This window comes from Narcine bancroftii, chromosome 12, assembly GCF_036971445.1.
Source record: "Narcine bancroftii isolate sNarBan1 chromosome 12, sNarBan1.hap1, whole genome shotgun sequence".
Classification (NCBI taxonomy): Eukaryota; Metazoa; Chordata; class Chondrichthyes; order Torpediniformes; family Narcinidae; genus Narcine; species Narcine bancroftii.
The window spans coordinates 18057388-18072734 of NC_091480.1; the positions used below are offsets into that span (position 1 = coordinate 18057388).

The 15347-nt window shown below is 43.0% G+C and overlaps 1 protein-coding gene and 1 long non-coding RNA gene across 9 annotated transcripts in view; one reads left to right on the plus strand and one right to left on the minus strand.

Moving 5' to 3' along the window:
* Positions 1-5046, minus strand: part of LOC138747002 (uncharacterized) — a 64746-nt gene extending 59700 nt beyond the window's left edge. Inside the window, exon 1 of the long non-coding RNA XR_011347228.1 lies at positions 4911-5046. This is a non-coding gene — a long non-coding RNA (uncharacterized lncRNA). The remainder of the gene's footprint in view (positions 1-4910) is intronic.
* Positions 4886-15347, plus strand: part of cpped1 (calcineurin-like phosphoesterase domain containing 1) — a 195034-nt gene continuing 184572 nt past the window's right edge. For 4 of the 8 annotated variants that reach the window (XM_069905821.1, XM_069905822.1, XM_069905820.1 and 1 more), the window contains exon 1: positions 4886-5013. In XM_069905821.1, coding sequence (XP_069761922.1) covers positions 4944-5013 — 70 coding nt within the window. In that variant the 5' untranslated portion in view covers positions 4886-4943. Of the gene's footprint in view, positions 5014-6988; positions 7045-14793; positions 14917-15347 lie in introns of all 8 variants that reach the window. The other 4 variants (XM_069905823.1, XM_069905828.1, XM_069905827.1 and 1 more) reach the window with 3 other exon arrangements.

The window sequence follows — 15347 nt, forward strand, 5'->3', positions numbered from 1 at the left end:
CTCCTTCCCCCCGCCCCAACCCCAATAATGTGATCTACTGGAATCGATATCTGAAGATCATGCCTGGCGCAAAATCATTGAGGACTCCTTCCACTCCGCACAGCAGCTTTCAGCTACTCACATCATGAAAAAGATGTTTTTAAGTTAGCAGCGATTAACTGATAAATCTAGCATGTATATTGCAGCTCTTAAAACACTTTATTGCCAATAGAATACCTTTTCAAGACAAGTCACAGAAACATAATAACCATGATCTTGGCTGACCCATGTTCCAAGTCTGTACATTAGCCTTTTCCCATATCTTACATAACCTTTGGTATCTATGCATGAAAATCAAAACTTTGTTTTGGACTTGCTGGCTTTCTCTTACTTAGTTCTGATGAATGATCTTTGACTTGAAATGCTAACTGTTCCTGTTACCACAAATGCTGCTGGATTTCTATATTTTACAGTTTTATTTCAATATACTATCTTGATTTAATAATTCCATATTTATAGCAATAAAATAATCAATTGGCATTTGTGAAACACAGTTTTAAATTTCTACCAGTGAAACATTTCAACTCAAAATTTTACTTCTATTTCTATCTACTTGACTAGTTAAGTAATTGCAATATTTTCTATTTTAATTTGGAATTTCAGCATCTGCATTTTCTTTTGATTACTAGCTTCCTTCTGGGATGTTTTAAGGAAAGCCAATGAAAAATAGACACGTTCCTCATATTCAGTTAGCTGAAACTATATTGTGGAATGGCATCTACAGACAGACATGATCTGTTTCTTAAATTATGCAAACATGCACAGAGAAACCCTCCAAATATTTTGTCACAGATGATTGACTGTAAGCATCAGTTTTGAAACTAGCTTTCCAGAAAGATTTTCTTCTTTCTTCACTGCAGTTCCTAACAGTTATTGCACATCAAAAATAATTGAATAAGCAGGCTGAGAATTCAACACTAAAGTACTATTAGAGTTCAGATTTGTTTTTTTTAAATATAGTATTTAGTATTTTTCTTGTCTCGCCATATGTGGCTGTGGATTAATTGACAATGCTCTGTAAATTAAACCATTTTTCGTACAGCCTACATTAAATACTTTTGAAACCAGTATAGGCCATGCCTCTTCCATCATCGAATCAAATCATAGAGATCTTTTACATCTGTCCCACTTTCCTGAAACAACCTCATTCTTTTAACATCCACGAGAATGTTGACAGGATGCCAGGGTTTGAGTTGCAGAGAAAGGTTGAGCAGCCTGGGGCTTTTTTCTCTGGAGTGTAGAAGATTGAGGGGGGGGGGGGATTTGATGGAGGTGTTCAAGATTTTAAAAGGGACAGAGAGAGTCAACGTGGATAGGCTTTTTCAATTAAGAATGGGGGTGATTCAAACCAGAGGCCATGGTTTGAGATTGCAGGGGGAAAATTATAAGGGGACATTTCTTCATGCAAAGGGTGGTTTGGATGTGGAATAGCTTCCGGCAGACGTGGTTGAAGCAAGGACGTTATTTACATTTAAGGAAAGACTGGATAATTACATGGAGGGGAGAGGATTGGAGGGGTATGGACCAGGTGCTGGTCAGTGGGACAAGGAGGGTGGGGATTTGTTCCGGCATGGACTAGTAGGGCCAAGCTGGCCTGTTCTGTGCTGTATATGGTTCTATGGTTAAAAAAAATCTGTTTATCTATCTGTCAAATATATTCAACAACTATGTAAATATCTACACCCTTTTGGGTGAAGGATTCTAAAGATTTACAATCTGAAGAAATTTCTTTCTATCTCAGTTTTGAATGTCTGACTGCTCATTATGTGATCATGATCCCCCTTCTGGCACTCCTTCCAGGGAAAAACATTACCCCTGCAACTACTCTGTTAAGACCCACAAGAATTATGAATATTACATTGAGATAATCTCCAATTCATGAAAATTCCAGAGATTACAGACCCAGTACACTTAATCCTTCATTGTAGATCAATTCCCTCTCACTGTCAGAGGAATCAATCTATTCCAAAGTAAGGGCCTGCAGCCAGACTGACACAAGTCGAGGGAAAGGTGGGATACGGATTTGGGCAAAACAATCCATGAGTGGTGCTGGTCAGACATGTCTGGACAGCATGACAGCAGTCATTAATGCCAGGTACAGGTTGGTGCAATACAATTTCCTGCATCAACTGTACCTCATACCACAAAAACGACATAAATCCAAATCAGAAATTTTGGAATTGTGCTTGAGGTGTGGTGTGAGATTGGAACCTTATTCATTCAATCTGGCTGTGAGATCTTCTGGGGGACATTCTGGAGAAAAAAAATTAAAGGTAGGTTTTTCCACAGGATTTAGAATACCTCCTGGGAAACATTATGGACACTAGTTTTAAACTGCCCAGATACCAAAGTCAGTTTGTGAAGGCCACCTTGTTGGTAGCCATGAAATGTATAGTGTTCACATGGAAGTCGCTCTCCCAACAAAATTACACCATGGAATACTGAATTATAGAATTGTATTCCCCTGGAGAAAATCACGTACAATTTGAGGAAGAAATGTGGCAACTGTATCTGCAGGACATTGGTGCGCAGATGTAATTCTACCTCTTTTAAATAACACAGTGCCAGTAGTGGAATGCTTGAGATCAGTGAAGTAGGTCGTGGTGCAGGCTATGGGCTCTTGTATTTTGTTCCTTATCCTTTTATTTTAAGTTTCTTTGGATTCTTCTTGTTCCCTTGAAGGTTTTTGACTTTAACAATATATTGTTCTTTGTACTTGCTTAACTTAAATCTTTTTTGTATTAGGGCATGGGAGGGAGGGGAGAGGAGTAGGGGAAAATAGACTCTGTATGATGTACATAACTGTTGAAAAAAAATGTTGGATTTATGAGTTTTTAATCTGCATTATTCTAGTGTAAGAGTTTAATTAGAGAATCAGAAGATTGTAAATGAGAAGGTATGAAAAGTAGTTCACACAGAAAATGAATAGGGGAATACGATTGATCTGAGAGTTTGCATTGAATCACTGGGGCTTGTATTTAATAAGGAAATGTAAAACAAACCTTCATCACCCTCTCACAGCTGACAAAACCACAACTTGTGTCATTTTGTCTTCACTCTGGTAAATACCTTGTTTTCTTCCTGACAGTCTGCATCTTAAAAACATATTCAGTCTGAACAAATAACACTGGTTCTCTCACCAAGGATGCTGCCTGACCTAAGAATTTCCAACATTTTGGATTTATTTCAGAATAAAGGCATCCACAGGCATTGCCCCCTCTCCCCTCCCGGACAGCCATGGCCATCCCTAGCCATCAGACCCGCTCCACTCCTCCTGCGTTAGTAGCGTCTCAGTTGACATCACTAGTGTGCATGAAGTGTTGGACACTATAAAAAGAGTGTCCTGTCCCACATCAGAGGGATGGTCTCAAAGATGGGTAGGCTTCTGCAACCTGGATCCTGACAGCACCCCCTCGCCCCTCTGTCAACAGGTCAGAACCTGGATCCTGCCAGTTACTCCTCCACTGTCAACAGGTCGGTTCATCCCCCCCTCTAACTTGTGTTCTTGCACTGACCCTGTGGCATCTACAGTCATTTACATTATGATTGTGAAAATGGATGGTTGTGTTACTGAGAAACATCAGAGAAACAAAATATACAATATTCTCATTCTACTTCTTTAAACTATTATCGTGATTCAATAATTGAACTGTCTATTTTATTCCAATGGCTTTGTGAATCTGGGCCATTTATAATGCCTTGGATCGCAAAGCAAGGTCTTGACCTGAAATATTAACCATCTCTGCTCCACAGAAACTGCTTGATTTGCTGAATTCCAACAGCCAATTTAAAAAAAAATGTTGATAACCCGGAACATTGGTTATGTATCTTTATCTTTGCAACATAAACTCCACTGTTTGACTCCAGCATTGTGTTTTTACTTCAGTCACGGCGTCTGCAGACTTTTATGTTCATTTATAATCTTTGAAGCCCATCTCATTCTGAAATGGCTCAACCATAACAAAAGTGGGCATTGTTTCTCATCCTTCAGCCAGCAATTTGCTGTCATTTTTTGATTCAAATGGGTCTCATAACCTCGAGGGTTGGTGTTGATTTGGAATTTTGGAATGGTGCTTTCTCTCTCTCCAAGAGGATGCCCCTTGAAATCTTCTTTAAAAATGCCAACCTCGTTTAGAGGAAGGGGTTGAGAATGTATCTTATTTTTTGTTAGATTCCATTGCAACATTAGGTTCGTGCTACGGGGAATCTGATTTTTTGCATACTGTAACATTGTAAACTCGTTCTGTCAGCACGAATCGTTGTTCATTTTTTTTTCCTATTGTATCAATAAAGACAGGGAAACCTCGTTAGAACGCGATTCGTTAATCCGCGCAATCGCTTCGACTGTGGACCCCAAACATTGATTTTTAGGACGTCGGCCACAAACTCAAAAATGGACTCTGACTCATTTAATAGATGTGCATGTTAACACGTGGAGTTTCAAGGTCTTAGTCCAGGGTTTGAGTCTTGTTTTCCTGCATCTGTTCCGCGAGCCACCCCAACTACCGCGCTCTAACGAGGTTTCAGTGTCTTTTGAGAAGAAAGCCCCCTCAAGTCGTGCTCCACCTCGAAAGGAAATGCAGATCAGGACGTGGACTCCCTTTCTCCTGGAGCTGGGCATCCTTGACTCGATGGGAAACGTGCATGTTCATTGCAGCATGCTGGGGGGGGTGGGGGTGGGGGGGGGTCTGCAGACTGAAGTCAAAGCACAGGGGCTGGAGAAAGTCAGCAGTGCAGCAAAGACTTGGAATCCGGGAGCAAGTGAGGACCGATTTTCACTGCGCCTCCACCCCACCCCCCTGACGAGCCGAGTCCGGAACGCGCCCTCGGTCGGTCCCGCCCCGGGGGCGCGCGCGCGCGCGATTTCTCACCCCTTCTCGGAACTGGTGGCGAACACCCCCAACATGGCCGCAGCACGCGAGGCATCCGTCTTTCTTCGAGCCCAGCGCAGAGGCTACCAGGGCCTGAGCGAAGGTGAGGGCGGCGGCGGGGCCCGCCGTTTCGACCCCCCCCCCCCCCCCGCGCGCGCTCGGCCTCCCCCGCTCCCCCGCGCGCAGCGCAGCGCGAGGAATCCCGTGACGTCTCCGCCGGCCTTCCGGGGAATTCCCCGCCGCCGCCGCGACGCGGGACGTGCGCGCGCTACCCCCCTCATGAAGGGGCCGAGGTGTGGACGCTGAAGTTCCCCGAAGCCCCGGGTAAAAATAATAGTTTTAACCCGTGGGTGCATCTCTCGTGATGGGAGCAGGCGCCCGGCGGTCATTGCAGGGCAACGTTTGCCTCTGGCCATTCCAAAGGGTCATAGGTTACAGTGTGCAATACCGTCTAAATCTTATAAAATATCTATTTGGTAGCACACCTTGTATATATGCATGTATTTGTAACACACTGCATCCACATGGTAACCCATGACTGTGTTCTTTCCGAATGGCCACCCCTAATTTTAATCTGCAGACACTGGTTGACATCAAAACACAATACTGGGAGAAACTCAGCAGGTCAAACGGTGCCCCTTTGGGCAGCAAAGTTAAAGCCGCATAACAAACGTTGCGGGCTTGAGCCCTTCATCCAGGTGCGGACAAAATGTCAGCAGGCGCCCAAACGTTTTCCACTGGTGTCTTCTCCGACATTGCACAAACCCGAAGCACGTACCTTTTCCTCCTTGTCTCCATTGGCAAGCCTGCCGGGTTGTGCGCGAAGGTGCCCAGGACTTCATGGGAAGAATGGGGGGGGGGGGAAGCTTGGCTTTTGTTCTAACCCAACAAACCTCGGGGTTAGATTTGCCTCCACTGTTGGGGGGGGGGGGGGGGAGAAATGGTTGGAGGACCACCATGCTGAGGAACAGCTTCTTCCCATAGGCAGTGAGAATGCTGAATGACCAAAGAAACTGTTCACACTAACCATCTGAGACTCTCATATTTACAAAACAATACTTATTTATTCGTATATATCAGTGGTTTTCACTCTGCCCCCCTAAACTCACATTCCACCTTAAGTAATCCCTAGGCTCTCAGTGCTCTGTCATTTTGGTAAGGGATTGCTTAGGGTGGTATATGAATGGGAAGGGAAGGTTCAGAATCACTGCTCTCGACATAATTGTTACTGAAATATTTTGCTTGAGAAAATTTGTCATTGGCCCATTTCCTTTGGAGTTCTGAAACTGTGCACATGACAAGTCAATGAGGTACAATTGAAACAGTGGTTTTCAAACCTTTCTCTTTCCACTCATACCACCTTAAGCAATCCCTTACAAATCACAGAGCAACTATGGCACAGGAATTGTTTAAGGTGGCGTGTGAGTGGGAAGAGAAAGGCTTGAAAACCACTGTTTTAATTGTACCTAATTGACTCTCTATGTGCACGAGGCGGGCATTTTGAAAACCACTGGTATATATGAATACTTGTCCGGCATATGTATTTTTGGTCTGTATGTGTGTTATGTCTGGTTGTATGTCAGTGTGTTTTGCACCGAGGACCAGAGAACAGTTTCATCGGGTTGTACTTGTACAATCAGATGACAATGAGCTTGATTTTCATTTCAAATTTATTGTCAGTGTACATACATGACATTACAATCAACCCTGAGATTCCTTTTTCCCGTGGGCGCAGCAGAACTACCACTAATTGGTAATGCAAAAAAAACCGAAGTACTGTAAAGAACTATAAACAAACTGCAACACAGAGAGAAAAAAAATCAAAGTGCGCAAGAGTCCTGAAATGAGTCTGATTGAGTTTATTGAGGAGTCTGATGGAGGAGGGGTAGCGACTGTTCCTGAACCTGATGGTGCGAGTCTTGTGGCACCTATACCTCTTTCCTGATGGCAGCAGTGAGAACAGAGTGGTGTGGATCCTTGATTGCTGTTGCTCTCCAACTGCAGCGCTCCCTGTAGATGTGCTCAATAGTGGGGAGGGTTTTGCCTGTGTTTTGAAATGTGGATTCTGCTGCCCACAGGAAGTCGCCGTGAGTTGACGGCGCCATCTTACCAACTTGGAAGAGTCATGGAAGAGGTAAGTGTATGACACTTGGGGTGTATGATGGGTACTCTACAACTGACTGTATGTCATCCTGACGGTACCTTTGTGATGGTTAATCCAGAAGATTTGATTGTCGTGTAATAATCCATGAATCAGAATGAGAAGGGATAACCAAAGGTGGAATTAACATTGATTCCACCTTAAGTAACGTGACTGGCTGAAATTGCACAGGTTGATTAATGGTCAAAGGCCCAGGGAGGAAGTCACAGTGTTGTACAGCACTTCTCTGACGCCTACCCCTTCTGACCATCTGTACCCTTTCTCTATGCTAGGCCTGAAGCTACCTATGCCTTTGGATGCCTCTTGAATATTATCATTTCTCTCACCATAACGCTATACCCTCTTACTTCAGGAAATGGCTTTTAATGTAACCAGTTGTAACAAAAACACTCCATGATGAGAGTAATCGATGCAATTGTACTGTTGAGCATCTGAGTTAGAAAAAATTATAGTCAAGTTTATTGTCATCTGATTTGTACAAGTTTCTCTTTGGCTTGGCTTCGCGGACGAAGATTTATGGAGGGGGTAATAAGTCCACGTCAGCTGCAGGCTCGTTTGTGGCTGACCAGTCCGATGCGGGACAGGCAGACACGATTGCAGCGGTTGCAAGGGAAAATTGGTTGGTTGGGGTTGGGTGTTGGGTTTTTCCTCCTTTGCCTTTTGTCAGTGAGGTGGGCTCTGCGGTCTTCTTCAAAGGAGGCTGCTGCCCGCCAAACTGTGAGGCGCCAAGATGCACGGTTTGAGGCGTTATCAGCCCACTGGCGGTGGTCAATGTGGCAGGCACCAAGAGATTTCTTTAGGCAGTCCTTGTACCTTTTCTTTGGTGCACCTCTGTCACGGTGGCCAGTGGAGAGCTCGCCATATAATACGATCTTGGGAAGGCGATGGTCCTCCATTCTGGAGACGTGACCCATCCAGCGCAGCTGGATCTTCAGCAGCGTGGACTAGATGCTGTCGACCTCTGCCATCTCGAGTACCTCGACGTTAGGGGTGTGAGCGCTCCAATGGATGTTGAGGATGGAGCGGAGACAACGCTGGTGGACAAGTACAACCTGACAAAACAACATCCTCCGGTCCTCAGTGCAAAACACATAGATGCACAACCAGATGTAACACACATACAGACAAAAAATATATAGGCCAGACAAGTATTTGTGTACAAATAAATAAATATTATTTTGTAAATATGAGAGTTTCAGATGGTGAGTGTGAGCAGTTCCTTTGGTCATTCAGCATTCTCACTGCCCGTGGGAAGAAACTGTTTCTCAGCCTGGTGGTGCTGGCTCTGATGCTCCTGCATCTCTTTTCCGATGGGAGCAGCTGAAAGAGGTTGTGTGCAGGGTGGAAAGGTCCTCAATTACTTTGCGCCCCCTCTTCAGACAATAATCCTGTTCGATTCCGTCAAGGAGACCCGAGTGATCCTCCGTGCCACTCTGTCTTGTGGATTGACTGCTGATACATTTCTCTGTAGCAACCATGTCACACTGATGCAGCTGGCCAGGACTCTCACGTTGGAGCTCCTGTGGAAGATTGACATGATGGCAGCTGGTAGCCTTTTCGGGAAGCACAGTCGCTGTTGCGCCTTCATGACAAGTGAGGAAATGTTGTGTGTCCATGATAGGTCTCCAGTTAAGTGAACTCCAAGGAACTTGGAGCTCTCCGCTGGAGATAGACTCCGACTTACGATATTTCAAAGTTATGATGATCCGAATCAGTTTTGAATAAAGGTAAGTCAGGGTCTACCTGTATCAACGTGGTTGCTTTTCCTTTCCTTGGAGGGACATCAAGGAAACCTGCGCTGATGGGTGATCGCTCAACGCCATTTTTAAAATAAAAAAGGTGATTTGGAATGCGCAGATTGTCGTCTCTGGGGAGGAAGAGAGAGCAAGAGCATGCGCAGATTGCTGTTGCTGGAAGAGGGAGAGAGATTGAAGAGGGGAGGAGAGCGATGGCAATCTGTGAGTGCATTCCAAATCACAACGTAGGTTGTGAGGTGATACCACTGCCCCAAGTTACCTGGGGCCAGCTTGGGCTCCCGGTCCTAGCAGGAGCAGTGACATTGGCCTCCCAGCAGGGGTGGGAATGTCAGTGTCCTGGTAGGAACACAGCAGAGTAATACCTGTACACGTAGACCCCGACCTGCAATAATTTTGACTTTCAACTAATGATGCGAGTTCTGGAACCAAACCCCATAATAAGTCAAGGTCTACCTGTACAGAGTTATTGATGTGTAGTGGATGGTGATCGTTTCTGGTCCTCTACGTTTCTTAAGGTAGAATCAAAGTCCACGATCATCTTCTTGTCCACTGGTTCTTACTCTCGCACCATATCTCAAGATTTCTCAACTCTTCTCTTTCGTGCGACTCATCATTGTTGTTGATGAGGCATCTACTGTTGAGTCATCATGTTGAAGCTAGATCTGGTGATGCAGTTGTGGGTCAGTAGTGTGAACAAGAGTGGGCTCAGCACACAGCCTTGAGTGAACCAGTGACATGAGTCATTTGGAAGAGGATCAAATGGTTTACTCAGAGTGCTGATTCTGAGCATCTGTGATCACCTGGACTGCTGACAGGGCTTGCTGAATGGGAAGGTTTTCAGTCAGTAGTAGAAGATGTCACAAATTGAAGGAAGTGGCATTTCTGTAAAGAACATGCAGTATACCATAGTAAAACCACAGAAATGCTGGAAGAACTCAGCAGGTCTCGCAACAACCATAGGAAGTAAAGATATATTACCAACATTGCGGGCCTGACTCCTTCAAGGTGTGAGCAAAAGGCAGGCAAGCTGGCTGTATTAAAAAGCTGGTGAAAAGGGAAGAACAGGAGGGAGAGGATTACAGACCAACAGACAAAAGCTGTTAATGGGATAGGTGTTAATGGCAAGTTGCTCCAAAGCAAACATGAATATAGCTGTAAAACAAACTTTATTCACTTTGCAAAGTGAGCACTCCATTATGGCAAGAAGAATGAACAGCTACCTTACCACAATGGAGACTGCTCCATGACTTACAACATGATCATAATTTCTACTTTATTAATCTCCCAGCTGGAACATTCGAACTGACTGTTTCACATAAGCACACACAAACCTCAAAGATTTCTCGGGATTCGTTAGTTAGTCTCACACCACTTGAACCACCCGACAAAACAAGGAGCTCCTTCTCAGCTCCCAAGTGATAAATGAGAGAGAAACCCAGCCCTCCCTGCCCTTTCCCTTCCAGTCAGCATTTTAAACTCAATATGTATTATATTCTAAAATCTACTTTGTACCATCTTCAGTACCCACTTTCTTCAATCAATTTGAGAGCATTACAAACAAACATTTATTAAAATAAAATAGCAGAAATTAAGAATGCTGCATTTGAAAATAAGAAATCCCAAGAAGGTACAAATAGGATGCCCAACTCTCCCTGGCATTCGAGGTTTGATCATTTTTTAAGTTGCTTGACACAATGACTTTTTCATGCTGAAAAAATAGCGAGAGTCTTGCAGCTTGAGAGAAGAAAGCAGCAAATGATGAAATAATAGCTGAGCTAGAAAGTAGCTGAGGTGGCAAACGTCCACTATCCCTGTTCTTAAATAAAGAGGGGGCTGATTCTGCACAGAACACTTTGGGCATCGAGCACTTTTCATTTGAAAGGGGAAGATGTGCAGCATAATTGGATTCACACTGAGAAATGAATCTAATAAAATAAATATTTGACGTGTGATGGTATGTAATATCTTGAGAAAATGGAACCTCAGTGATTTGTTTTGGCAAGTTTGAGAAAAGAGGTTCTTTTTAACGTGTGACATTGTTTTTTTGCTTATTTCAAATAGAATGTAATATTTTCATGCATTCAACATTTTGATTCTCAGAAATATTCTTTTCAAGTGTTGGAAGTCTTGATTTTTCAGGACAGGCACTGGATGCGATATTTAAGATATGTTGCAGGGAATTCTACAAATTTGGTTATATCTTTTGGATTTGTATTCACCACTGTAGTTTAATATCTTATCAGCTTTTTAACAAGTCACAAAATACTGGCGGTGGTCAGCAGCTGCAGAACGAGAGTTGGTAGTTTTTAGATGTTGAAACTTACTACAAAACAAAAAGTTTAAGGTGAAAGGGATTTTTAAAAATCAACAGGTCTTGGGGGGGAAAATGAAAAAGGCAAAGCATAGTTTAAATGCCAGACAGAAGAGGCATTAAATGTACTGTTTTACTTAAAAAAAAAAGTTTATTGTCATGTGGACCAAGATACAGTGTAAACTTCAGAGGCTATTCAGGCAAGTTAACCTTATCCTTAAGAACAACGGGGATGAAGATAACACAAAATTCAGAGTTTGGAGTTACAAAGAAAAAGTTCAGTTAAAAACAGTGCAAGGGCAGCATAATTGTACTAAGGAGAAGTGGTTTTAATAGACTGACAGAGGGGAAGAAATTGTTCTTGATAGGAGGAGAGAAAAGAGTGTCACTAGGATGAAAAAGAGATACCATGAGAGAGATCAAAGAAATAAAATATCAGAAATGTTAAAAGTACACCGGAATTAGAATGGGAATCCTATTGCCTTTCACTTTGGGTATTAACAACAGCAACACTGGAATATCGGTGCATGCCGAGTTTAATTTGGAAATTCCAATCCTCCTGTCAGAGATTCATTGCAGCTGCAAGGTATGTTCTGTATGTAAACTTTCCTTTGGGGAAGACCTAAATTTTTAAAAAAAAACTGTAAAATACCATATCCTATTTAATAGGGGAATAAGTCAAAATTACTGCTTAACCAGCTTTCTAGACCAAATATTTAATCTCGTGCATGCGAATTATGATTTCTTCAGATAACTATTCAAAAAAAGCTCAACAGATTTTAAAGATTGTTTTTTTTAAAATAGTGTTTCGGCTATAATAATGTTGCATTCTCAATTTCGAGCTGTTGAACTGCAAATTTAAAGTTGCAGTTTTAATTCTGCTTTGCTGTTCTGTGAGAATGCTATCATAGCCTGCCATTGAACTGGCTGAGCAGCAATGAATGCAAGGCAAATGGCTCTGTCTGGAACCAATACCTGATTACCATCTCAAGCTGCTGGTCAGTACATCTTTATGGACGTCTTCCTTTCATGCCAGCAGAGAATGCCATTACAGTAATATCATTGTTATCTGGAATTTAAGCAAACGGCAATAAAGTTGCAGAAAATAAAAGGGTAAAAAATATGAAAGTTTAAAATTGGCACCTCCGAGCGGTCAGTTTTCCGATCACCCAACACGCAATCTCAAGCAACCAGAAAATTCACTTATCCAGCCTCTACCAATCCCCATACTTGCAGAGAATAAAATAATGTTTGGCAACGTGAATCAATGAAACTGGGATCTGTGGCAGGAAAACAAGTATGGAGTCTGTCTAACAGCGTCCATCGGTTGGGGGGGGGGGGTAATATATAACAAATGATGGATACTGCAGGACCTGCTGAATTTCTCCAGCACGTTTGTGCATCTGAATTCGAGTACCCGTTGCTAATAATGCCCATAGAAGGGAGTTACAGGACTGGATCATCCAACCCCGCGGTCTGCCGACTCTCTGAGTCTAATTACAACAACCATGTGTGCCACGTGGCTGTATCTCAATGATGGGATTCGGCAGGCTGCTTTCTGCAGAATTTGGTGGTGGGGGGGGGTGGGGCACTTCAAGACACTAGGTTTTGTGGATGCTGATCATGTTGGCAGTAGAGCCAAATATCCCATTGCTGATGCTCTTTCCCTCATAGATGATTTCTCATGTAAGTATCAGTTCAAAATTAATTTTGCTTCTGTCATGCTTTATGAATTGCCAGAAGCCAGGACTCTGCATCACAATTCTTTGGGCCAAACTGATCACCATGGAGTCCTTCAGCAGGGAAGAGGTAGTCCATGGCAGCCACATTGGTATGCTGGACGAATTCCATTTGCCTGCATTTGTTCCATACCCTTTCTATTTATCGTATCTGTTCAAATTACCTTTTTAATTTCCTATGCCTTTTTAATGCTTTTGAGTGGGATGGATGGGATCCTTTCAAGTGATGCAACCCTTCACTTGTGTATCCGTGGAAGTGACCTACTGTATCCTGTGCTCCCTTTGTCTCTACATCGGAGAGACTGGGTACAGACTTCATTGACAGGGATCTCCCAATGACCAACCATTTCAGTTCTGTGTCCCACTCCCGTGCTCACGTCTGTCCATGGACTTGTACACTATCCCACCAAAAGCCACCTGTAAATTGGAGGAACAACACTTGATTTTCATTAACATAGACTTCTGGTTTCTGCTGGTCTATTTCCTGTTCTCCTTCCCTTCCCTTTCCCCCAGTCTCTATCCCCTTCCCTCTCCATTCACAGAGCTATCCCTCCTCCCCCTGCTTGCTGGTGTGCCCTCCTTCCTTCATCCACCCATTTCCTCCTGCCTTTGGGACTGTGTCCCTCTCCCCCACCATTCTGTTCAGGCACCTGCCTACATTAAATTGTTATTTATGTACCTTTTATCTTTGCTACATAAAGTACACTGTTTGACCTGCTAAGTTCCTCCAGCATTGTGTTTTTACTGGATGGTAACTAGACCATATTCCTTCTGGGGTTTCACTTGGGTCGCTGCCCCTTTCCACGCTCACACTCTTCATGCATCCAAAATTCTCTTCAGAACCTGGATCATTGGGAGACCAGACTCTCTGCTAGTGCTAGGGCCAAGAGTTTGAGCTCCTTGATCCCTGGTGAGGGACCAGCTTTGCAGCTGAGTGGGTGCTCAGACCCTCCGCAGTTTAAAAATTGCTGAAAAATCTTGCTTGTCTTCCTGCCTTTTGAGCTGAAATGAAAGTTGGTACAGGCAGTACTCATGACAACCTATCCATTTAATTTGGATGCGGGAGGATCACAGGTCTCTTCTGAGCAATTTTTTTCTTTCCTGCTTTCAATAACTTATTTAAAATTAAATCACTCACAACAACCTCTTAGTTTTTGCTGTCTTAATGCAGCACGGAACAGGCCCTTGCATCCAATTTGTCTGTCAACCAAGCTGGTATTTTGGGCAAGTTAATTCCTATCCTTCTAAAGCAGTGGTTCTCAACCTTTTTCTTTCCACTCACATACCACTTTAAATAATCCCTATGCCATTGATGCTCTGTGATTAGTAAGGGATTGCTTAAGGTGGTGTGTGGGTGGGAAGAGAAAGTTGAGAATCACTGCTCTAGACCCAATTGTTACTGAAATATTTTGCTTGAGAAAAATTGTCTTTGGCTCATTTCCTTTGGAGTTGTGAAACCGTGCACATAATGAGTCATTAAGGTACGATTAAAACAGTGGTTTTCAAACTTTTTCTTTCCACCTATATTCCACCTTAAGCAATCCCTTACTAATCATAGAGCACCTATGGCATAGGGAATATTTAAAGTGGTACATGAGTGGAAAGAAAAAAGGTTGAGAACCACTGTTCTAAATCCTCTCATTGCATAAGATGTGCTGTTGTTCATCAAGAGCCCCGACGTTGTTATAGCCTCACTGCTCCGTAATCTATTTGCAATTCTGACCACGCAGCCCAGAATTTTTTGAGTTGATGTGAGTGATAAAGGGTGTTTGAGTTTTGATTGTGTTACTAACTAGATGTGTCATAAAGTGCCCTTGCCCTGCTCTTCAATGAATTTTATCTAAAGCTGAGACCAGTGTTCTGGAAGGACTTCTTTGATATTTTGACTTGATTGATATTTTCCATTATTCCACAGTACAAAATGATCAGTCATGTAGCTGTATGGTTGGAACCAGGTACAACTTCTAGAGCAGAGATTTGGGCAAAGCTCTCAATTTTTCTGCATGATGGAAAGAAAGCAGTTTCTTACTTGTGCAAGGTTGGTTAGTTCCATTGTACTTAACACACTGAAATTGAGCTGTGCCAGTGTTTGTGTACCTTGAAATTCCTTCCATCTCTATGTTTAACCCTAGAATTTAATCCATTAGATTTGTATGCCAAAGGATCACAGGTCTCTTACGAGCAATTTTTTTTCTTTCCTGCTATCGGCAGCTGATTTAAAATTAAGTTGCTCGCAACAGCCCCTTCGTCTTTGCTATTTATGTCTTAACACAGCACGGAACAGGCCCTTGGGCCCAATTCATCCATGACAACCAAGTCCTTTGAAAGATTTTGTGCATTGCAATGAACTACTGTAACTTTAAATGTGTCCTTCAATTTTTTCAGTGTTAAGGAGTTCAGCAATGTAATTAATCCGTGAGTAAAGTTGTTTTGAATTTCTTAGATATCTCTTATTGGCTGCCTTTTTGG